At 42.8% G+C, this 22,376-nt stretch overlaps 1 protein-coding gene across 1 annotated transcript in view; it reads left to right on the forward strand.

The window, feature by feature from the left end:
• The window catches only part of cep192 (centrosomal protein 192), a 31,170-nt gene that overhangs the window by 3,094 nt on the left and 5,700 nt on the right, over positions 1 to 22,376 (forward strand). Inside the window, exons 8-45 of the mRNA XM_083990053.1 lie at positions 651 to 740; positions 1,619 to 1,771; positions 1,923 to 2,073; positions 2,226 to 2,446; positions 3,192 to 3,317; positions 4,012 to 4,167; positions 4,868 to 5,156; positions 5,241 to 5,390; positions 5,496 to 5,560; positions 5,788 to 6,012; positions 6,155 to 6,296; positions 6,395 to 6,477; positions 6,571 to 6,831; positions 7,338 to 8,190; positions 8,339 to 8,456; positions 8,896 to 9,052; positions 9,150 to 9,858; positions 10,561 to 10,749; positions 11,118 to 11,266; positions 11,466 to 11,696; positions 11,894 to 12,019; positions 12,506 to 12,646; positions 12,801 to 12,861; positions 12,992 to 13,131; positions 13,406 to 13,498; positions 13,717 to 13,835; positions 14,919 to 15,125; positions 15,582 to 15,672; positions 16,052 to 16,231; positions 16,864 to 17,124; positions 17,938 to 18,059; positions 19,044 to 19,153; positions 19,412 to 19,574; positions 20,193 to 20,283; positions 20,408 to 20,489; positions 20,679 to 20,802; positions 21,571 to 21,676; positions 21,769 to 22,006. Of these exons, the coding sequence (XP_083846179.1) occupies positions 651 to 740; positions 1,619 to 1,771; positions 1,923 to 2,073; positions 2,226 to 2,446; positions 3,192 to 3,317; positions 4,012 to 4,167; positions 4,868 to 5,156; positions 5,241 to 5,390; positions 5,496 to 5,560; positions 5,788 to 6,012; positions 6,155 to 6,296; positions 6,395 to 6,477; positions 6,571 to 6,831; positions 7,338 to 8,190; positions 8,339 to 8,456; positions 8,896 to 9,052; positions 9,150 to 9,858; positions 10,561 to 10,749; positions 11,118 to 11,266; positions 11,466 to 11,696; positions 11,894 to 12,019; positions 12,506 to 12,646; positions 12,801 to 12,861; positions 12,992 to 13,131; positions 13,406 to 13,498; positions 13,717 to 13,835; positions 14,919 to 15,125; positions 15,582 to 15,672; positions 16,052 to 16,231; positions 16,864 to 17,124; positions 17,938 to 18,059; positions 19,044 to 19,153; positions 19,412 to 19,574; positions 20,193 to 20,283; positions 20,408 to 20,489; positions 20,679 to 20,802; positions 21,571 to 21,676; positions 21,769 to 22,006 (6,973 nt within the window). The remainder of the gene's footprint in view (positions 1 to 650; positions 741 to 1,618; positions 1,772 to 1,922; positions 2,074 to 2,225; positions 2,447 to 3,191; positions 3,318 to 4,011; positions 4,168 to 4,867; positions 5,157 to 5,240; positions 5,391 to 5,495; positions 5,561 to 5,787; positions 6,013 to 6,154; positions 6,297 to 6,394; positions 6,478 to 6,570; positions 6,832 to 7,337; positions 8,191 to 8,338; positions 8,457 to 8,895; positions 9,053 to 9,149; positions 9,859 to 10,560; positions 10,750 to 11,117; positions 11,267 to 11,465; positions 11,697 to 11,893; positions 12,020 to 12,505; positions 12,647 to 12,800; positions 12,862 to 12,991; positions 13,132 to 13,405; positions 13,499 to 13,716; positions 13,836 to 14,918; positions 15,126 to 15,581; positions 15,673 to 16,051; positions 16,232 to 16,863; positions 17,125 to 17,937; positions 18,060 to 19,043; positions 19,154 to 19,411; positions 19,575 to 20,192; positions 20,284 to 20,407; positions 20,490 to 20,678; positions 20,803 to 21,570; positions 21,677 to 21,768; positions 22,007 to 22,376) is intronic.

Here is a 22,376-nt window from a genome sequence, read left to right on the forward strand (position 1 = left end):
ATAGAATACATATTCGAAAAGGAGTGAGAAGAAGTAAAACTTATAAACTCCCACCTCCTCTCCTTATATATGACTAACTAAGATCCTTTCCTAAACATATCTTATGTTATGAAATCATGAATATAATTTACTTATACACACTAATTATACATACAAGATCAAGACCGTTTCTATATAACTTGTATCGTATGACTGATTAGCAGGTCACTGTCTCTATTAGAGGCTTTAAAAGGCAGCTGGACTTTCTGTGGGTTCTTGAAGATGTTTCACTTCACATCTGAAAGGGATTTGTCTTGTTTTCTTGGACCGTCTCATACCTGTTGACCACACATATTCATATTGAGATTGATTTTCATTGCTTCTTACAACTCACCAGCTCACAAGTTGGGTGTTAACAGGACCAACAAAACCACATCAGGAAAGCACATACAATATGTAGATGCCCAACTTGACTTCAATCAAAAGCAAACAAAGTTTAACGAAGCTGTGGCTTTCTCACAACCTCGTCAAATTCAGAAAACAAAGGAGCACTTCTTTCTGTCAGGAGGTCGCCATTGTGTTTTCTTTTGCACTTATGTGGAAAGTATCCCGTGAATGTGTATCGGCAGAGGCATCTGCAGTCCGTCATACAGCTAATCTATTGTTCACAGGGGCTGCCTGGTGCTGCTGATGACCTGTCAAACCTGCGCTCTTCAGAGCCAGACCAGTACAGACACCAGTTCCTTGATAACTATGATCAGGTGAGAACACTTAGTACTCCTATCAGAGCACAGAAGTGAAACTGTTTAGTTGTCGAGTGTGGAGGATGAATGCAGTAGTGCTGCGTTGTGTTTTTTTTATTTATTCATTCAACCTTTTTATAAAATCCCAAAGGATCATTGAAGGAATATCCTCATTTTAAAGGGATAGTTCGACATTTTGGCAAATTGGCCCATTGCCATAATCCCTATAGCTTTAGCAGTAGGTTTGTTACCTTTAATTGACGGTGCAAGCTATTTTTGAACGGTGGAGCAGAGCCGCAAGCTGCTCAGAGCTACGCTATAGAGGCTCATTGGATTTCTTGGTTTCCCTCATCAAATACACAATCCAACAACTCCAAAATGCTCTGGTGGACAAGTTGTGACCTGCACATTCACCACGCTATGAGATAATAACAGAATGTTACGAGACAGAGTTGTTTTCAAGGTAAATGCAGAGACTGCTTGATGAAAAACTGGCCCCGACGGGAACGCGCATCAGTGGTTTTGCATGAATTTACCTCTAAAACTACTCGGTCTCGTAACTTTCCCTCTCATAGCGTGGTGAACGTGCAGGTCACAACTTGTCCACAAGAGCGTTAGAATTAAAGGTAACGGACGTACTCCCAAGACCGTAGGGATTATGGCAATGGGCCAATTTACCAAAAATGTTGAACTATCCCTTTTAATGATATTGAGAAAGTAGTTTGGAAACATTTTTTTTTACAAACAGCAGAACACAGTTTAACAATGACATTCAATAGCTGGTGATAATTGTTTTTAAACTGACTGAGTAGTTTCCCCAGGTTTGCCACATGATCTTTTAACATGTTGTATTTCTTTGTGTGGTTTTTGTAATGTTTTATTCACCACGACTTCAGGAGGACTTCAGGATGCCTGATGTGCGTCTGGCTGCCACAGGTATGGACTCCTGTCCTGCCAGTGATGAAGACACCGAGGATGAGCTGGAGTCTGCCCGAAGAAACACCAGTGCCACCCGGACACGGCTTCTCCCCAGCACCTCCAGACAACTGGTCAGAGATGAAAACTATTTTGTTATCAGCTATACACTAGGCTTTGACCCGGTCTTGCTTTAAAACACTTGAATATAATTATTCTTATAAAAATATGCTGGAAAATAAAGTTAAGTTTCATGTAATTAATGTTTCTGTTGTATCGGTCCAGGTTGGAGAGAGTAATCGTCCCAGTTTCCGACCTGGTTTAGAGGGAGGCAGCTCTGATGACGAGTCTTTCAGCGGCCGTAACGGTCCATCTGCCTCGGGGATCGAACACAGACGATCTGCTGAGGGACAAGTCATCAACCCCCCTGTCACAGGTGTCATATCTCTCTCTTACTTCCTTATTTTTTTCTCTCTTTCTCTCACATTATTGATATTAGCAAAACTTGATATGCATTCAACAAGTAGCAGCTTCTTTTGATGCCACAGTCAGAGTTTAAGTCTGTTCTGTGCCATTGCGTTACTCCAGGTGATGGAGGAGGAGGAGATGGGAGCAGTGGGAGCGAGGAAAGCGGAACTTATGGGGCCGCTTCGAGCGTCCCCCTTCCATCGAGTAATGTCCAGACCACGTATGACGCCCTACGTGGGCTAGGGATTGTGGGTAGCAGCGCTGCTGGTGAAGAGGAGGATGATGGTGATCTGAATAATCTAGCAGGACATGGAAGGAACAGCTTTTCCAGACACACTGAGGTGAGAGTAAGGCTCACTCAGGAACACTGACACTCACAGGCGTAACTCATAACATCAATAATGCCTGTGCTCTGTCAGTGGTTCTCAAAGTGGGGTTCTTGAGAGGTTTCAAGGGGGTCCCCAACTTTTTCTTGAAACTTTACCACTTTTTCCTAGAATTTTTAAACTTTTTTTTTTGAGAATATTTTTTACCTTTTTCTAGATTTTTTTTCTTAACTTTTTGTTTTTTGAAAATTTTACCACTTTTTTTCTAGAAAGTTGTTTTTTTGTTTATTTTTTTTAATATTACCTTTTTTTTCTAGAATTTTTTTTTTTTTTTTTAAACCTTCCATTTTTTCCCCTAGAATTTAATTTAATTTTTTTTTTTTTTTTGAGAATTTTTGCCCCTTTTTTTCTAGAAATGTCTAAACGTTTTTGGAAAAATTGTACCACTTTCTTCCAGAAATTTCTGTACAATATTTCCAAAAATTCACGCCATTGGCCATTTAGTCAACGTACACATTCACTCCAAAAAAGTACGGTAATGTTTTTCAGTCTCAGAACAAATATTTGTGTATTTCTGGTGTTTGCTTCAAAATTTTGTCCAATGGGGGTCCGTCGTCTAATTTGTGTCAATTCAGGGGTCCTCAATGTAAAAAAGTTTGAGAACCACTGCTCTATGTAGTAGCAACGTGTCCCAGTGGATCCTATAAGGTTTTTACATCTAAAGAGATTTTTAGATCTTGGCTCATTTGTTGTTTTGCAGATGGGCGACCGCGTGGGTCCTGTAGGAACAGGAGAGGCCACCTTCACTCTGGGGACATCAATGGGGACAGCACAGAGGTTGTCTCCTGTGAACTGGAGCATGGTGCTGGACCGACAGGAGGCACTGGTGAGAACAGACAGATGCATGGATGTGATGTAACCAGATGTTCGGTTTGCATCGTTTCTGAACTTTACAGGAGGGACGAACCATTCCTCCAAAATATATTGCCTCATTTGGTTTTTTAATGTAGATTGTGGGGACTACATCAGGCTAAAATCTCCCATAGGCAATTCAGTTCATTATTTTCCTTTTTTTTTTGAGAGAGAGAATTTTACCCCTTTTTTTCAAGAAAGTTTTTTTTTTTTTTAATCTTACCTTTTTTCTTTCTAGAATTTTTTTTTTTTTCAACTTTTTTTCTAGAAAGTTTTCAACTTTTTTTTTTTATTTTATTTTTTTAATCTTACCTTTTTTTTCTAGAATTTTTTTTTTGGGAGAATTTTTACCACTTTTTTTCTAGAAATGTTTAAATGCTTTTGGAAAAATGGTACCACTTTCTTCCATACTTACCTCCCATAGGCAATTCAGTTCAATTCAACTTTATTTATGAAGCGCATTTCATGCACAAGACAGACTCGATGTGCTTCACAACAGGTATATAATATAGTTACAATAAGAAAAGGATAATAAAAAATCAATTAGAATCAACAATCATATGTATGCCATCTTCACCACATACACACTTACATTCATTTGGGTTATGATTAAGTCATTGTTTATCATTGTTATAATCATCAAGGACATCAATGTGATTGTTTCCCAGGATGCCATGGAGAGCACAGAGCCTGGGCCCACTGCTGACCGACCGTTGGACTCAGTCTACCTGAGGAGTGGAGCTGGACCCAGGAGACCTCAGGACTTAACAAACCTCACTGTCTCCCAACTTCATGGCACCCAGGGAAGCTTCCACCTCAGCCAGGTACGAGATAGAAAATATCTGTTACACTCATTCATAGGAAAACGGTAGTCGTTCCATAATGAAGTCCTTACTTGAACATTGATTTGACACCTTTTAAACATTTTTTTTATTTTAATGTTTATTTAACAGGGACGATACATGCAACATTGCCACAAAGAATGAAAAATGCGATGCATACAAGATGTCTAGCTTCAGCTAATTTGCAGTCTTTGTCCCTGGTCAGGCTAAAGAAGGATAAAAGATACTGAATACAATAAGTGCAATAATACAAATACAGTGAATACGTATCATGAATAAATAAACAGCTACAAAATTTAGATTAAGAAATTGCACAAATTAAATACATTAAACATTAGTAAAATGCTGTATTGACACTGACTTGAGAGAAGTTAATGTTCACATTTCTGCTGCTGCTTAAGCCAGTGTTTAGCTTTAGCACTAAACATCTTTAATTCTGTTAGGGTGGGATTTGATTTCCGGTGGTAAAGAATTCCATAGGTGTGTTTGTACCCAGCACTGAAAGGGATGATTGACCGAATGTTGTCCTGCATCTTTGAATTTTACAGTTTTGCTTGCTCATGCTCCTTGTCATTGTCCCACAGTTGTCTGATTTAGTAAAAATCTGTGACATTGCTTGTGGGGCCTGAGAAGTACGACAGATGTCATTTTCTAGTTGTAATAGTGATCGACCGTCCCTCAGGTGCTGCTTCAGGACAGTGATGACAGATACGAGTATGATGATGATGATAATGGGAACAGTGGAGTAGACGAACCTGATGGCTCCAGACATTCGTTGGGCTTCCGAGGCGGTCCCTGTGGTAATGTGACGGCTGCGGACGCCTCGGGCAGCACCAGCGAGGACGACGCTAATCCTCTCTCCACCTCCCTGGAAGCCAAATACTTCTCCCGGAGCTTCCACGAGGAGCAAGAGGATTCGGACGACATGTGGAACAACTGCCCAGACAACATGGCGCTGGAGTTTCAACAAGGTAGGCTGGCTTTTTCTACAGTTTCTAGACCACAGATTCAGTTGATAGTTGATGAGTTAAGCTAACAACATTGCTTGTGTCCAGCTGCCAATGCCACTCATGGTGTGGTGTACCAGAATGAAGAGGGGCAGTGGGTGACGGACCTGGCCTACTACTCCTCTTTTGAGAAAGAGGTTGATGGGAAAACAACAGAAAGCGCTGAAAACTTTCAAACTGAAGACTTTGTTAATGCTGGTATGGTAAAACTCCATAGCTCTCTTCTACTACAAGGAGATTGTAGTTTTTTTTTTGTTTGTGCAAAATTTGAGACTTTTAAACCCATTTCTCCTCCTTTTAAAGATGCTGCTTTAGAAAAAATCGCTAAAGATCAAGAGGAGTTTGAGAAAGAGCATCAGTTCATTCAGGTATGTGATGTACTGTGTGTGTATATAAGCTGTTTTCCTTTCAATTTAAAATGCATTTTGCCTGTAGTTTGCATCAAATGAATGTAAAATGGATGAATGAATGTATTGTAGTGTTGACACTTGTACTGTAACAAATTACTAGCAAAAATCAACAACTCTGAGCTCCATGAAGTGTAAACCACAGCCTCTTGTGTGTGTATTTTTTTTTTTATTGCTTTCCCCTACAGGAGGAGAAGATTGAGCCGCCCAGCACCAACTGTACCTTTCAGAGTGACTCATCCTGGAAGGCCCCCGCCAACAGCCACGTCCTGATGAGGGCTTCCCAGGTGTCCTCAGAGTTTAAGGAGGGGGACCAGAGCTACCTGCGTCTCTCTCTAGGGCAGTTCTTCGAACAGCGCTCTGAGGCCCTTGGCTGTTTGGGCATCGCTGGTGATCTGGACAGAGTTAAACGGGTCAGTGCAGCTGCTTTCTGGATGTTAATGATATATTTTCTCTGTCATGTAATCTAATAATGACAGATTGAGCTTGTAGGCTCAATTTTCCTTCCTGGAGGGAAATGTTAAGTGTGTTAAAAGCTTGTTTTTTGTTCTGTAGCCTTCCTTTGGCTACGTCATCACCTCTCCAGAGAAGAGGGAACCGTTTGCTCTGATTCACCCCTCAGACTTCTCATCTGAAGTCCAATCTCCTCTCAATGACACGGCGGATCTCAGTGAAGCAGACAAGACTCTGAACCCAGGTGTGTTTAGCTGCACTAACAGATCTTCAATGCATGTTTAGTTTGGTTTAGTTTGGTTTTAAAAATACCTAACATTTACTCCTGATAATCTCTAACAGAGGACCTAGACAAAACTCTGGAGGCACCAGGTCAAAGGATGTCGCCAAAAGGTGACATTGATCCAGAATGTAGTCAACAGGAGGTATGAGTTTGATTTTGATATATTGATACTTGATGAAGGATTATTTACACAACTTTGAGGATTTCTGACACAATCCCTTCTTCTCCTCTTCAGGATCATAGTGTCAGTGCTGCACCACCTGACCACAGCGATGGCTCTGGCTCCGAGTCTATCCTAGGAAACCAAACCTGCGCCCACTTGGACAACAACAGCAGTCAACTGATGCTGAGTATCAGCACGATCGCTTCAGCCATCGCTGATGCATCCATCAGCACCGACCCGTCGCAGCTGGCCGCCATGATCATGGAGCTCTCCAAGAGGAGTAAGATGAGGAATCGACCCTGCAGCTCAGAGGAGCCACACTTACCTGAACATGTAAGGATTTGATCTTGATATTTGATGTTGCAGTGATGTTTAGTACAGGGTTCCTATGCATGTATGGAAAGTATGGAAAAGTGTGGAATTTGATTTTAAACATTTTCAGGTCTGGAAAAATATGGAAAATTGAAACTATTGAATGGAAATATATTTTTCTTAATACTTGTGGGTTTGGTCTTATCTGAAGTTATTTGGGTTAATTATTTTGTATGCCCTATTGTACCTAGCTACAATCTTTTGGTGACATAATGGCATACAAATTCAGTATAATGAAAATCAATGAATGAAATAAAATTAATTGCATAAATTATTTACATGATACACATCTAATTACTCAAATGTCACAAATTATTTGAATTTTTTTTTACCGAGAAGTCTGGAAAAAGTATGAAATTTTGAAATTTCAAATGTGTGGGAACCTTGTTAGTAGTTAAAATGTAACTTCTTAGCTTCTCCTCTTCATCAACACGTAAAATAAAAACCACTGTTTTGCCTCTCCATAGCTCGTCTCTGATCCAGACGAGAGGGCCATGTTGGACACTCTCCAGAAGAGCACCTGTGCTGGAGAGCTGAGCGCCTTCGACATAGAGAAATACCTGAAAAAGACTGAATTATCGAACGTCAGCGATGCGTCCGTGTCACACACTACCTTCAACTTGACCAACTGGACTGACAACCTCTTTGGGAACCTTCAGACGGGAGACCCCGAGGAACAGAGGAGCTCATCTCAACAAGTGGACAGTGAGACTCAAACAGTGTCCGCAAGTACAAAAACCGAGGAGAGGGACAGGAGAGGAAACACTAGTTCATCTGCAGCATCTTTTTCAAATGCATTAGCACCAGGTAACAAGGGGGAAACAAAAAGGAGTTTGATTCCTTGTCCACGTGCATCTTTCAGCTCTGCGAGGAGGTCTGTGGGATCGGGCCAGTCCTCTGCACAGAGGACTCCTGCAGCCTGCGATAACACCACTTCTTTTTCCACCAAGACCTCTGGGTCCAAAGTCAGGACTCCCACAGAAAACGTAGCCAGACCAGCAGAACTAAACCCGTGCAACAACTCTCAGCCCTCATTACAACCAACACAACAGAGCGACGGCGTCTCTGCGGCCTCACATGACCGGCCTAAAACCCCTCCAGGGTGGAAGAAGGGACAGTCAAGTCTGCCGTGCCTTAAAGGTTACTCTCCTCCTAATCAGAGGACGAGGAGTTCAGGCCAGCAGAAGCAGGACCGATCCAGGAACTCCCCAGAGAACAAACCACCACCACCCAGGAATACCACGGCTGCTCCACTTTCCTGTAGCAATGTGGAGAAACATGTCGGCCACAACTTCCAGCCTCCTCTGGAAGCTGCATCTGGTGAGTAACAAGTCAGAGTCGTATCGTTTCTGTTGTTTCCTGGTGTGGACAGAGGACTTATTCAGATGAGTAGCAGTCACAAGGGAAGTGTTGCCCCTGTGAGATACCATCATGAAGCAGTGATGTTAACGTTTACTTTGTCTCTCAGAACTGCCCAAGGGTTTTCCAGAGCCCTGTGTGGAGGAGACACAGTGCAACTTCAGACCGTCCACTTCTCCACTCACCCACTCTTCTCCAAGCCAGACCTCAATTCCCAGTGCTGATTGGTAATGGATCACGTTTCTGCAAATCATATTAAATATTAATAGTTGTTATTCATAATAATTTAAAACACAAATAATTAAATCATTACTAGACAAGGAGGTAGCTACTTCATTATTCTCAGTACTCTGTTGTCTAGCTGATGCAATGTGACTGGCCACAACCAGCACATTTGCATTTTGAGTTATTGTGAGTCTTTCATGTATTTTTTTTGTGCAATACCAGTGACAAACATAAAGACATGACATAGCACAAGACAGGAAAGTCCTAACATTGCAACATAACAAAAAAAGTAAATGGATTGAGATGAATTGTGACGAGGAGCAAAATAAGTAAATAAATGAGAAAATAAAAAATAAACATCAGCAGCCAATCGGTCAATCAATTTCCCCAATTTTTGGGTTATTGTTAATGTATTACTTTGTATCTGTGTTGGCTGTCCAGCATGGCGTCGCCCCCTTGGTCCAGTGGCGGTCCGGCAGACAAACATCCAGGCCTTGACCACTCTCCTCAGTCGATCTGCTCCAGCCCCAGTCTCAGCAGGCTCACGTACATCTCCATGAACGATGGCACCGTCGTACCTACGCCTGACAGGAAAAAGGTGACATGATATAACTTATTCCTGCTTCGGTTGCAAAGTCTTCTTTTCTGTTTCGGGTTTGTTACAAGCGACGCCTCTGCTTATCTTCCCTCCACAGAACAATTGCACTATGGCACTGAGCACCACCATCATCAGATTCAGTCCAACTCCACCCGTGGAACCGGATTCACCGTCTAACCCAGATGCCCCCGGCTTTCCTAAAAGCCTGGACCAGGTGCAGCCGCAGCACTCGAAGAGCCTGGACGCGCTACCGGCTGCTCAGGGTAAAAGCCCAGAGGCCTCACGCAGCGGCTCCGCTCTGAGCTGCACCCGCAGTCAGAGCGAATGTAACTACCACCACTGCCCCGGGGAAAGGACTAGTGATTTCTCGGCGGGTTGCCAGAGCCACAAACACCTCACCGAGGCCAACGTAAGGCAGCTGACTAAAGTGGACTCGGGCTATTGTAGCAATCTGAACATTCAACAAACCAGAAGCGCCGCAGCTCCTCAGAGCTCCCAGCAGTGGGGCGCCGGAAGCTCGGTGTCATCGTCCGTGTACGCCGGCGGCCTCGGCATGCCTCCTCCGTCGTCCTCGTCCTACTCGTCAGAGGAACTTCACTACGTGCCCATCCCCAGCTTTAAGCCCCAGTGTGCTGCAGGACTCATTGACCTTCCCCACCAAGCAGACGTGCAGTCGCTTCTCGCCGGGCGCTCCGTCTACAACTCCCAGCTGGCTCAGCAGTATCTGGGATCCGAAGCGCCGTTGCATCCGAATGCCTTTCACCTGGGAACAACAGGGAACGGCCTCTACAGCGTGTCCTCTACAGGTAGGACTTTTTCATCCACTTATTTTAATTAACACAGTTGCCGAGCCTTGTCAAAAAACAATTAAAAAGCCAGGATAGTTATTAAATTATCTCACACTGGCTTGACTCTCTTAAAGGGATAGTTCAACATTTTGGCAAATTGGCCCATTGCCATAATCCCTATAGTTTTAGGAGTAGGTTTGGAATTTCTTGGTTTCCCTCATCAGACTCATCAAATACACAATCCAACAACTCCAAAATGCTCTCGTGGACAAGTTGTGACTTGCACATTCACCACGCTATGAGATAATAACGGAACGTTACAAGACAGAGTTGTTTCCGGGAACGTGCATCAGCGGTTTTGCATGAATTTACCTCTAAAACAACTCTGTCTCGTAACGTTCTGTTATCTCATAGCGTGGTGAATGTGCAGGTCACAACTTGTCCACTAGAGCATTTTGGAGTTGTTGGATTGTGTATTTGATGAGTTCGATGAGGGAAACCAAAAATCCCATTAGCCTCCATAGCGTAGCTCTGAGCAGCTCGCGGCTCTGCTCCGCCGTTCTAAAAATAGCTTGCACCGACAATTAAAGGTAACGAACCTACTCCTAAAACTATAGGGATTATGGCAATGGGCCAATTTGCCAAAATGTTGAACTATCCCTTTAATATACTTGTTTAAACTCTTGAATTCTGCTCCTTGTTATTTATTTATTCTTACAGGCGCACCCAATGGTGAACTAACGGTGAGACACATCCATCCTACATCTGCTCCTCTGGGAATCCCGGGCGCCGCCAGCGCTCATCACCTGCCCAGACCGCATCAGAACCAGCAGGACATGGGTATGATGGGGAAACGCTATCAGTACGATGAGCAGCCACTGGTGGCACATGGTCTTGAGGAACTGAGAGGTAGCGACGGTCTTGGTGTTTATAAGTAGTTACCGATTTCAGCATATTATGTGCATTGTTAAAATTAGAATGGTTGTGAGTTTACACTGTTGTTGTTTTGTTTTTGTTCTTCACACCTTAACTAATTGTATCTGTGGGCAACAGTCTGTTAAAAAAAGGCAGATAATCATTTTCTTGTGCATAGCGGAAAATTGCAACAAGCAATTTAAATCTGAATTTCTAAGTACCGCAGTCAATTATAATGTTCAAGTCTTTGCATCTCATTATCTTTGCTTGTTGTGAGAACATTACTTGGCCTTTTCCTCTGCACGGAGGAGCAGCGGTTTCCCACACCAGTCTTCCCACACTCTTTCTGCTTTCCTCCTCAGGCCAAGTGGTGGTACCAGGGGAGCTGCGGTTCCCTCATGCCTGCTGCGTAGGCATCGCCTCACAGACCTCTCTAAGCCTCTTCAACCCCTCGGAGAGATGGCAGCAGGTGTCAATCACTGTCACCAGCCTGGCTATTGATGGAGAGAAGGTGAGCGGAGGTTTAAATGGTGACTGGTTCTGTGCAGCATCAAAGCGCACACACTAAAAAAGCATTTCCAAAATGTCAAAGTACAGCGCTGAAGTAAAGGCCTGTGTTTTATGAAATGCCTGAAAAAACTTTGAGAAAGTGATCCGTCAAAGCCGACTGACAAGACTTTGTGCTGAATATTCGATGCTGGTTCCCCCAGGTGGATAGCTTGCCTTATCAGTGGCTGATAGTAAAGAACAAGACCATCATTGGGCCGAAGAGCACAGAGGAGCAGAAGGTGTTGTTCATTCCTCCACGGCCGGGCGTCTATCAGTGTTTCCTCTCCGTTTGCTCCTGGCCTGCGTCTGCTGAGACGGAGGTGGCCGCCCGGGCCAATATCTTCGCTAAAAGGGTGGTGCTGGTTGCCATAGCGGAGAATCCTGCACTTGAGGTGAGTACATCCTCTTCAAGTCCTTTCTTAGCCAAAAACAAACCTCTCAAGGGTTGAGAGTCATCTACAGAGATGGTTTTCTCAGATCATGCAGGTGTGCACCGCCTGTCCCCCCTACTTTACTGAATGACTCATGAATAAAATTGTATGTAGTGTATCTCTGAGATTGTATCTTTTTAATTGATTTTGATTCTCAGGTTGAGGCGAGTAAATCTGGATATTTGGATTTCGGAGACCTTCCAGGAGGCAGCGCCAAATCTCTTCCTCTCAAACTACTCAACAGGACTCATGCCACAGTGCCCATCCGCTTGGTTATCAGTGCAGTAAGTCGACACTACATGTCTACAGTTTTCCTAAACCACTTGGTAACACTGCCTACAGCGGTGATGCAGTGACCTCCAGTGGCAGCTGTGTGGACTTTCCACATGGTTCAACAGTGGAAAAGCCAGAAAACTGGTGCATTTTAAATGCAACCTCTGATAATTAAGTGTCTGGGTTTTTGGATTACGACGTTTTGACCTATTAGCATAAACCATATATTAAGTTTAACATGCAGTTTAAACCAAATTGAGCTTTCTGACTGTTTTGACTTGTTGAAAAGTAGAAGGGTATTCATTTTTTTAGTGATTTCCTCCTATAAAATAAATGCCAAAACAGGTTATAACAGAAACTTGGTCTAAATGTTCAGTGTTATCAAAGTAAGTTGGTTTTTAGATACTCATACTTAAGCAATGTAACAAAAAAAAACTAGTAGTGATGATATTGAACTGTATCACAGTGGATTCATATTGTACATCTCCTTCTTGTAGAACGCGACAGCGTGGCGATGCTTCACCTTTTCCAAACAGCCTGGCACCATGACGGCTGAGGCAACGCAACAGGCTGAACAAATGAACCCGATGTCTTCTCCCTCAGTGCTGAATCACGTGATGCACGCCAGCTATGGGGAGGTTGGTCCTTTTATTGCAACCTCTGCCAATATTACATGCTACATCTTTTTGTTAAAATTACTGAGGGAACATTAAAGACATTATGGAGAAACATTTTACCCTCTCTGAGTAGCTAAATTGATGCATAACTGATGAAGTTTTTTTTTTTTCTCAGAATCCAGCAAGCTTCATGGTCTGGGTGCACTTCAAGGCCCCTCAGAAGTACAGCTTTTCAGGTAATAAACCTTGACTGATCTGATTGGTCACAGAACCTTTAATAGTTATTTGCAGTATCACATGTTGGAGCTAGTTGGAGCTATTTGGAGCTATTTCAATCTAATAATTTTGTTTACTTTTATTTTTCAGGGGAGCTCGGTCCTGCTGATGAGTACGTTGCTCGTGTGGACATTGAGCTGGACTCCCCCGGTCCCAGTCATGTGATTTGGAGTATTCCCATCGGGGCCAGATCTGGAACTGCAAGGGTCCACGCTCCCAAAGACCTGCAGGTAGTCAAGCTGCCATATGGCCGCTTTTACACTGATAGAAGAACTCGGCACACTAAAGACATGACAGACATTAATGTGTTATATGCCTTCACAGCTTTTACTGAGTTTACCAACATAACTATGTTAAAAGAAGATAAAGAGAAGATTTGAAGCACACAGTCACTCTTCTGACTATCAATTACTCTGATAATTAAACTAATCATGGCAGATTTCTGTGCTAATACCACTGGGAGCTGTTGCAGGTCGACTCATGTCTGTGTGTCTTCTTGTCTAGACCGTCAGCTTGTCTGCTCCTCTGGGTAAATCCAGTCAACAGACGCTGCCGTTGAAGAATGCGGGAAACATTGACGTGCAGCTGAAACTCAAGGTAAATCTGACCTTTACTTTTCTTATTAGATGTGGGGCTTGTGTAAGCCTCCATGACATTTTGGGCTCAAGACTGTGGCACATACACCGTACCGTAGCTACATTCATATTTTGCTCCTATTCTTCTTCACCACCTTCTTTTTCTCCTTCTTATTTATTCTTTCCTTCTTCAATCTTCCCCTCTGACCTCGCCCGTCTTGTTCATTCCTGTGTTTACAGTGCAGTGACGCTGAGGACAGTTTCTCTGTGACACCTGAGGAACTGCTGCTGAGGAAAGGAGAGGAGCAGGGGATTATTGTGGCCTTCAAAGCACAGGGCAACAGGAAATGCAGAGAAAGGTATACAGTCATTTCATTTCCATGCATTTAAGATTATATATTTTTCTGGGCGTAGAAATATTCAGGGTCCAGTAAATAAGAAAGAACAATTTCTTCTCTTTATATAGGTTAGAGGATTAAAGAAAGAAACCAGATTTATGTTTGAGGAACCTCATGATCTTTTATTTTATTTTATTTATTTTTTTTTATTTAAGGAGGACAATGCACATTAATGGACATGATAAAATGCAAAAGTGCCAGTGTTAGCCAACGGCTAGTTTCCGACTGTAGTCCTCCTGGCAAGGTGTTAAAATCCATTAAAATAAACACAAGGACATAACAACAGAATTCATAAAACAGGAAAAACACACATGTATCCAACAGAAACCAACAGACAAAAAAGCTACAAAGAGAGACAATTAACATGACGCTACTATAGAAAAACAAAAAAAGACTATTTATGGATGGATGAAATGGATGAAGATGCAACAATGCAAGACCAGGACAGGGTTTCTTGATGGAGTTGTGCTAGGATGTGTTGAGAACACAACAAAACCAAAATACAGTATAGTACAGTGTGATGAAGTGCTACAGTGCGCAATAAAAAACTGTCAGGGATGGATAGATGAAATGGGGGTGCAGCTCATGCTCATGTGTATGGGAAGCCATGCTTTAGTCTTCAGAGAGGGAAGTATTAGGTTAGATTATCTAAATTAATTCTACACGTTGCCATTGTAAGGAAAACCATGGACACAGCATTAATAAATAAGCATCTTTCTCATTTCAACACCAGTCCACACCAAATTGAAATCTTCTATAAGCCTCATCTCAGACCTGTAATGGAAAAAAAACAAAACGTTTGAAATGGGGGTTAACGTGGATTAATGACCAGAATCCTGTAAATGTGGGGACAGATTTTCCTTTTCCCCCTGAGGCAATATGAGACTGAAGAGTTTCAATATCCTGGCTTTTGATTTTGAAACTGGTCTTAACTTGCATAAAGTGTCAGTCTTGGATTGCGTCCTTGAATGTGTCACATGCTTGGTGGTTATCTAAATTCACTCATTGTACTTAAACATTGTCGTTATTGTTGTTGTGTTGCAGCCTTCTCACCATTTTGGTGTCGCCATCGGGCCCTCAGTACGAGGTAACCCTGAGAGGAGAAGTTGTCCCTGAGGATTCTGGGAAACCTGCCATCCCCTCTGCTGCTGCTGTCTCGGGCTCGGGCTCCGGCCTGGCCAAAGACATCCCCCCGATTCTCTCCAACAAACAGTTCATAGCTTGGGGAGGAGTCACTTTGGGACGGGCTGTGTAAGCAACTTTTCAGTTTCTCCATTAATTTCACTCTTTCTTGGTTCCAGACAAAAACACTCTAGATATCAGTTATTCATTGGAAAGTAATCAATAAAAAAATTCAAGGCCCAGTGGTCCATCTTATTCTATTAAGGTTTGTATAATGTTATTCATGAGAAGGGACAGAGGGTATCTACTGGGAATGTTATTCCTCAGAAGCTATTTCAACATAATGCACAATTTATTTATACTCATCGAAGGGAGGTAAAGTAAAGACAGCTGTAAGAAATCTAAATCCCTGCAGAGTCCCATGTGTTCTTCAAAGGTTTAACTAGATCCAGGTTTGACCTTGATCTTCACCACGAATTGCAACATCACGATGACAACTCTCAGTCTCAAAACTGCAGTTAAGCAAAATTTATCAGAGATATGAAATGGCTTGTGCACTCACATCTCCATTTAATTGTTATTCAGCCAACAGAAGCTGGTGCTGAGGAACAACTCCACCAGTGCCACGCAGCAGCTACGGTTGCTCATTCGTGGTCAGGACCAGGATTGTTTTCAGGTCAGGACTCGTGCATGTCCATATTTCAAAAATGGTAAATGTGTCATCTCTGATTTTCCTTATTCTGCAAATCCTGTTTTTGTTTTGTTGGAGTTTATTTTACTTTCCCTCATATCTTGGTCTAGTGAATCAAAAGTCTACTTCATCAAACCTTTTTTGCTCTTTGGCCTCTTGCCTGTATTTAATCAGTCACATAGCAACATGAATACAGAGATGAATACATTAATATGCCATTAAGAGTTCAAAGTTATGATCCTTATCACTCCTTTATGTTTCCTTACATCCTTCCTCCACTAAATTATATAAAACCATGATTGATTAGTCCTTTTCATGACTGTTCAGAGGTGAATTGAATAAAAGCGTGTCGTGTGTTGTACAGCTCCAGAGCATGTTCAGTCCAGAGGAGCGGCTGACCCGACATGGGGAGCTGTCCATCCGTCCCGGAGAGGACGTGGCCGTCCACCTGCTCTTTGCGCCCACCAGAGTGGCCTCCATGTTGGCCAAGCTGGAGATCAAACAGTCTGGGGTCCGGCCTTCACAGCCAGGGCTCAAATTCACAGTGAGGATGTTCCCATCATTATCTTTCACTGCTCGACCTTCTTTCCTTTCCTTAAAGGGATAGCTCAACATTTTTGGCAAATTGGCCCATTGCCATAATCCCTTTAGTTTTAGGAGTAGGTTCGTTACCTTTAATTGTCTGTGCAAGCTGTTTTTAGAACGGTGGAGCAGAGCCGTGAGCTGCTCAGAGCTCATGGGATTTCTTGGTTTCCCTCATCAAACTCATCAAATACACAATCCAACAAGTCTAAAACGCTCTGGTGGACAAGTTGTGACCTGCACATTCACCACGCTATGATACAATAACAGAATGTTACGAGACGGAGTTGTTTTAGAGGGAAATTTGATGAGTTTGATGAGGGAAACCAAGAAATCCCATGAGCCTCCGTAGCGTAGCTCTGAGCAGCTTGCGGCTCTGCTCTGCCGTTCTAAAAATATCTTGCACCGACAATTACAGGTAACTAACCTACTCCTAAAACTATAGGGATTATGGCAATGGGCCAATTTGCCAAAATGTTATGTTGAACTATCCCTTTCAAGTGTCTTCAGTCTATTTGCCATTCTGTCCATTGTCAATTAAAATATGAACGACTGGCTGTTTTTCAATAGTTTTCTGTTATTTCCCACCCTCAGATTCCACTGTCTGGTTACGGTGGGACCAGCAACATCATCCTGGAGGACCAGAGGAAACTGGCCGACTCCTATGTGGCGACGCTGTCTGACATCGCTGTCGGCCACGTCAGCAAAGTCTGTCTGTGTGTGAGGAACACCGGCTCCAGAGCGGCCTTCATCAAAGCCGTCGCCTTCTCTGACATGCAGACCCGGTCAGTGTTGGAGTCGTCGGTCATCAGCCTCGCCCCGTCACAGTTTGTGTTGAAGGAAAGAACACAAGAGGTAGGACTGTAGATACAACTCCTGGTGAAATGACACGATTATAGATGCAGTAAAACAAGGGAATAATAAATGTTAAAGGGATACTTCACCCAAAATCGATAATTCACCAATTTTCTATTCACCATCATGCCAAGGAAGGGTTTGGAGAACTTTCGTTAAGACCCTTTCATCGAGTTATCAAAACGCTTTGGAGTGACCGGATTTTCATATAATGGTGGTGGATAGAGTTCACTTTTGAATCGTCCAAAACACACACTATGAAACATCCAGATACCTCCATAGTGCTCGTCCGTACTGACCCAAGAAGTGTCCTGAAGCCGCCACATGTTTGTTCTTCCGTGTTTACATCATACATCCAGTGGTTTACAATGACGAACATCTCACAGCAAATCTCGCGCATCTCGTGCAGCCACTGGGAGCTACTACTACAACAAGGCTAAAAACAGAGATCAAATTATTTTTTTCCGAACAACTTTTTCATGTGGCGGCTTCAGGACACTTGGGTCAGTACAGATGAGCAGTATGGAGGTATCTGGATGTTTCATAGTGTGTGTTTTGGACGATTCAAAAGTGAACTCTATCCACCGCCATTATATGAAAATCTGTTGTCAGCCGGACCCCTCCTGGAACTACAAAAGCGTTTTGATGAAGTTCTCCAAACCCTTCCTTGGCATGATGGTGAGAAGAAAATCGGTGAACTATTGATTTTGGGTGAAGTATCCCTTTAATAATGACTGTGTTTCAGTTTAACTTTGCTGTATATAAATAGTTGTGTTTTTTCACCCTTTCTTTTGTGTGCGCATTTGTTTTCAGGTGATAACTGTGCTCATGAAGTCCACCCAGAGGGAACAGGGCCTGTGTCAGTCAGCCAATGCTTTGCTGGTTACCGTCTGTCTGTTCTGCGGAGACGAGGTCTCCAGGCAACAGTACAGAAGGTGAGACCTTTTTTTTAGTCGAGCCTCATAAAGTAATTTGTTTATTCTTTTGAGGTAATATTGTTGGCAGTTAGAGACGCCGGCTGTAGATGTACCATCCCTAAAGGCCCTGAAAGCCTTACCTCTCATTCAGGTTATTACTGGATGGAACAGTTTATACCGTTATTTTACAAGACTTTTAGGAAAAGGTGATGTCACATACTTCAATACACACAATCGAATGAATCCTTGTTAATTATTAATGTCATAGAAAAAATACTTATAACGCTATGTTTTCCTGTGTCTTTAAGAACACTTTGATTCACAGTGATTATTTCTGTTTTTTTCATCATTTGATTGATTTTTGGACTGACGTAATTTCTTGTTACCGAGTGTATTAATGTCACTTTGTTGAATAAAAATACTGCTCTGTGCAGCAACAGCCAATTAAAAGAGAAGAGGGAACAAACTCCACATATTATTTTCACATCAAGTCTGCTTTAAATAATTTAAAGTGCTACCAGTCAAAAAGGGAAAGTCATTTAAATTCACATACACGGTTAACACTCCAAAGTTTTTCTTTCTTTAACTCATTTCTGTTGTGCTTATGTGAGACCTCCAGTGTTAATCTGTTGTCCTTGAAAGAATCAGTGGTCTTTTAAAGTGGTTTGATTATGCACAGCATAAAAAAAACAACACAGAGGAGCTGGAAATGTTGACAAGTCATCAGAGAAAAAGCAAAACGGATAAGCCAAGTCATTTTCTCCACCGTCAGATCTCCACACAACAGTTGTACAAAAAGCAATGTCTGTGATATTTGCTGCCTACAAATGATTTGTTTACTGCGCCATTGTTTCAAATCAACACACATTGTTTGTGGATCATTAAAAAAAAATGCTGATGGAGTTTATAGATCTGATTACAGATGGCTGTGCTTTTGTGAAAAAAAAAAACTAAGCTGTTTTTGTTTCCCCTGACAGAGCTTTTGTGTTTTTGTTCTTTCAGGTTGCTTCAGAGCAAACCAGAGGCTGCACGGAAAGCTCTGTCTGAGAACAGTCTGCTGAAAAACATTGACTTTAATGAGAAGTTCCTGGGAGAAGAAAATATTACAGAGGGTAAGACAGCATTACAGTGATGAGTCAAAGATCTGTCTGGGCTCCACTCTAAATAGAAAATCTAGTTAAAATTGACTGTTAAGAGGACAATACAGACATTTTATTGTGGCTGTTTTGTTACTTATTAATGAATTAAACATTAATGATGCTCTCTTATTTTTTACAAGGCTATGGAAAGCTAGTTTTCTCTTCTTAAATATTTTGGTTGTTGGTTGTTGTCTAACATTTCTTGTGTGTTTTTTTTAACTAATCCTGCAGCCTGTGACCTGCCCCAGCGGCCCAACGAGGCTCACATCTTCTATGGCAACATGAGTAAGGTGGTGGTGTCGCTGCTGGGAAGCACAAAGAGCGCAGACTGTGACGACAGAGACCACACAGAGCTGCTGCTGCCCCGCGCTAGACACGGTTCAGAGACAGACAGGTACCATAGCATTACTGAACACACTTGATTTCATTCATTACTGTCGCTGACTTAAAGGACAGTTCCTGGCAAATTCAACTGGGGCTCTATTTTCCTAATATTTTAGGTGTAAAAAAATGAATCTGAAGATTTTCTTTTTAATGTCTCCTGTTCTGCAGTAGTTCTGTCTGTCCCTGCATCGCCACAGCAGCGTATAATGGGAGATGATGGATCTTAGGCTGTTTGACAATGTCAGATGGCTATAATTCAAGAAAGACGCCATGTTTGTAAATGGAGCTGTAATACAAAGTCTCTTGGAGTCTCACTTGAGAATCACGTTGATGTGCTCAGTGTGTGTGTTTGAAACTATCTGTGGTCTGTGGGGAAAACAATATGGTTTTGTGGGATGTAAACAGCCTATGATCCATCCGCTCCCATTATACACTGCTGTGGGGATGCAGGGAAAGAAACAACTAAGATTCATTCTTTTAGACCTAAAATAATAGGAAACTACAGCCCCAGATTGAACTTGCCCGGAATTGTCCTTTAAGAAATACTTGGTAAAAGTAATGTCTACTCTAGTCTAAGGGTGTGAAAGTGAACATAATCAAGAGTTATTTTTTGTTGTGTGATTCCCAGTGGTTTGGCCAATGGCAGTGTGTCTTTGGATGTCCTGCCGGTCAAAGGTCCTCAGGGTCCAGCGCTGAGAGTGACAGAACCGTCCTTAAAGGTACCACGAGCAATCATCTATGATATTTAATTGATTCTACCCACATTTGTTTAACTTCATTTTATTTGCTGGTTTAAAAAAAATGTTTAGTTTTCTAATCTGAAGGTGTTTTTCCTTCCTTCAGACTCCAGAGCCATTACAACACAAGCAGTCAGAGTCCTGGACCATCCACCCGGAGCAGCTCGTCCTCGCAACTCCTAGCATCAGTGAGTGGACTCTAGGTTTTTGAAAAGCACCACATTATGTTATAACTTTTATCCACCTCAGCGTTCAACTTCCGCTTTAACATTTAAGCTTAACACCAGACTAAGACCACAACTGAGAGACACTGTAATGGAAGCAGCTACCAGCTCATATTTTGGTGGTGAATTTGTGTTTTTTTTTTTTTCCCCCAGATGGTGCAGCCGCCACCAGTCAGGTCCAGATCCGGAACAACACATCCAGAGAGCTGAGCTTCGATTTGTCCTGGCCGGCTCACTGCCTCACCATCACCCCCCAGCATGGAGTCATCGAGCCTCAGTAAGAGCACATCTGGTTATTCAGTCAAAGATGCGTTGGCTAAAATCAGTGTATAACCAATATTTGGGGATAGTTCAACATTTTGGCTAATTGTCCCATTGCCATAATCCCTATAGTCATAGCAGTAGGTTCGTTACCTTTAATTGTCGGTGCGAGCTATTTTTAGAACGGCGGAGCAGAGCCGTGAGCTGCTCAGAGCTACACTACGGAGGCTCATGGGATTTCTTGGTTTCCCTCATCAAACTCATCAAATACACAATCCAACAACTCCAAAACGCTCTGGTGGACAAGTTGTGACCTGCACATTCACCACGCTATGAGATAATAACAGAACGTTACGAGACAGAGTTGTTTTAGAGGCAAATACAGAGACCGCTTGCTGAAAAACTGCCCCCGATGGGAACGCGCATGAGCAGTTTTGCACAAATTCACCTCTAAAACAACTCTGTCTGTTATTATCTCATAGTGTGGTGAATGTGCAGGTCACAAATTGTCCACCAGAGCGTTTTGGAGTTGTTGGATTGTGTATTTGATGAGTTTGATGACCAAGGGAAACCAAGAAATCCCATTAGCCTCCGTAGCGTAGCTCTGAGCAGCTCACCGCTCTGCTCCGCTGCTCTAAAAATAGCTTGCACCGACAATAAAAGGTAACGAACCTACTGCTATGACTATAGGGATTATAGCAATGGGCCAAGTTGCCAAAATGTTGAACTATCCCTTTAAACATAGACTTAATGTAATGTACATGTTTGTGTTTTGTCATCCCAGGTGCCACTTGCAGATTTTGATCAGCCCCAACCCCTCCCTAGCAAATAAAGCTGCCCTGCTTCCATGGAGTGGGCAGATTTATGTCCAGTGTGATGGTCAACAGAAGGTGTGGGAGACAAACAGGACACACTGCAACTTTTTAAAGCAAATCTCACGTTAAATTATGAGAATTAACATGTGATGTGACCTGTGGTTCAGTTCATTAAGGTCCAGATTCGTCAGGACCTGGCTCTGGACGTGTCCGCGGCCCCAGCAGACAGATCGTTGTCGGCTCTGCCTCCTCTCGCCGCCACCCCGGTGCTGCCTGTGGCCAGGCTCGCCGCCAAGCCCTCGCTGCCCCTGCAGACCCCGCAGACCCCGCAGTCACCTCAGGCCCCGGTGGAGATCAGCAGCAAGACCATCATCTTCCCCAGCACCCCCTCAGGGGAAACCTCAGGTATGAACTGGAATATGCTTTAGTTGAAATACTTTCATACTGTTAAAGGGATACTTCACCCAAAACCGATAATTCACCTCATCATCTACTCACCGTCATGCCAAGGAAGGGTTTGGAGAACTTTAAGAGTCATCAAAACGCTTTAGGAGTTCCAGGGGGGGGTCCGGCTGGCAACGGATTTTCATATAATGGTGGCGGATAGAGCTCACTTTTGAATCGTCCAAAACACACACTATGAAACATCCAAATACCTCCATACTGCTCGTCTGTACTGACCCAAGTGTCCTGAAGCCGCCACATGAAAAAGTTGTTCAGAAAAAAATAATGTGATCTCTGTTTTTAGCCTTGTTGTAGAGATGTTCTTCCGTAT

Source organism: Trachurus trachurus, assembly GCF_905171665.1.
Source record: "Trachurus trachurus genome assembly, chromosome: 16".
In the NCBI taxonomy this organism is placed as follows: domain Eukaryota; kingdom Metazoa; phylum Chordata; class Actinopteri; order Carangiformes; family Carangidae; genus Trachurus; species Trachurus trachurus.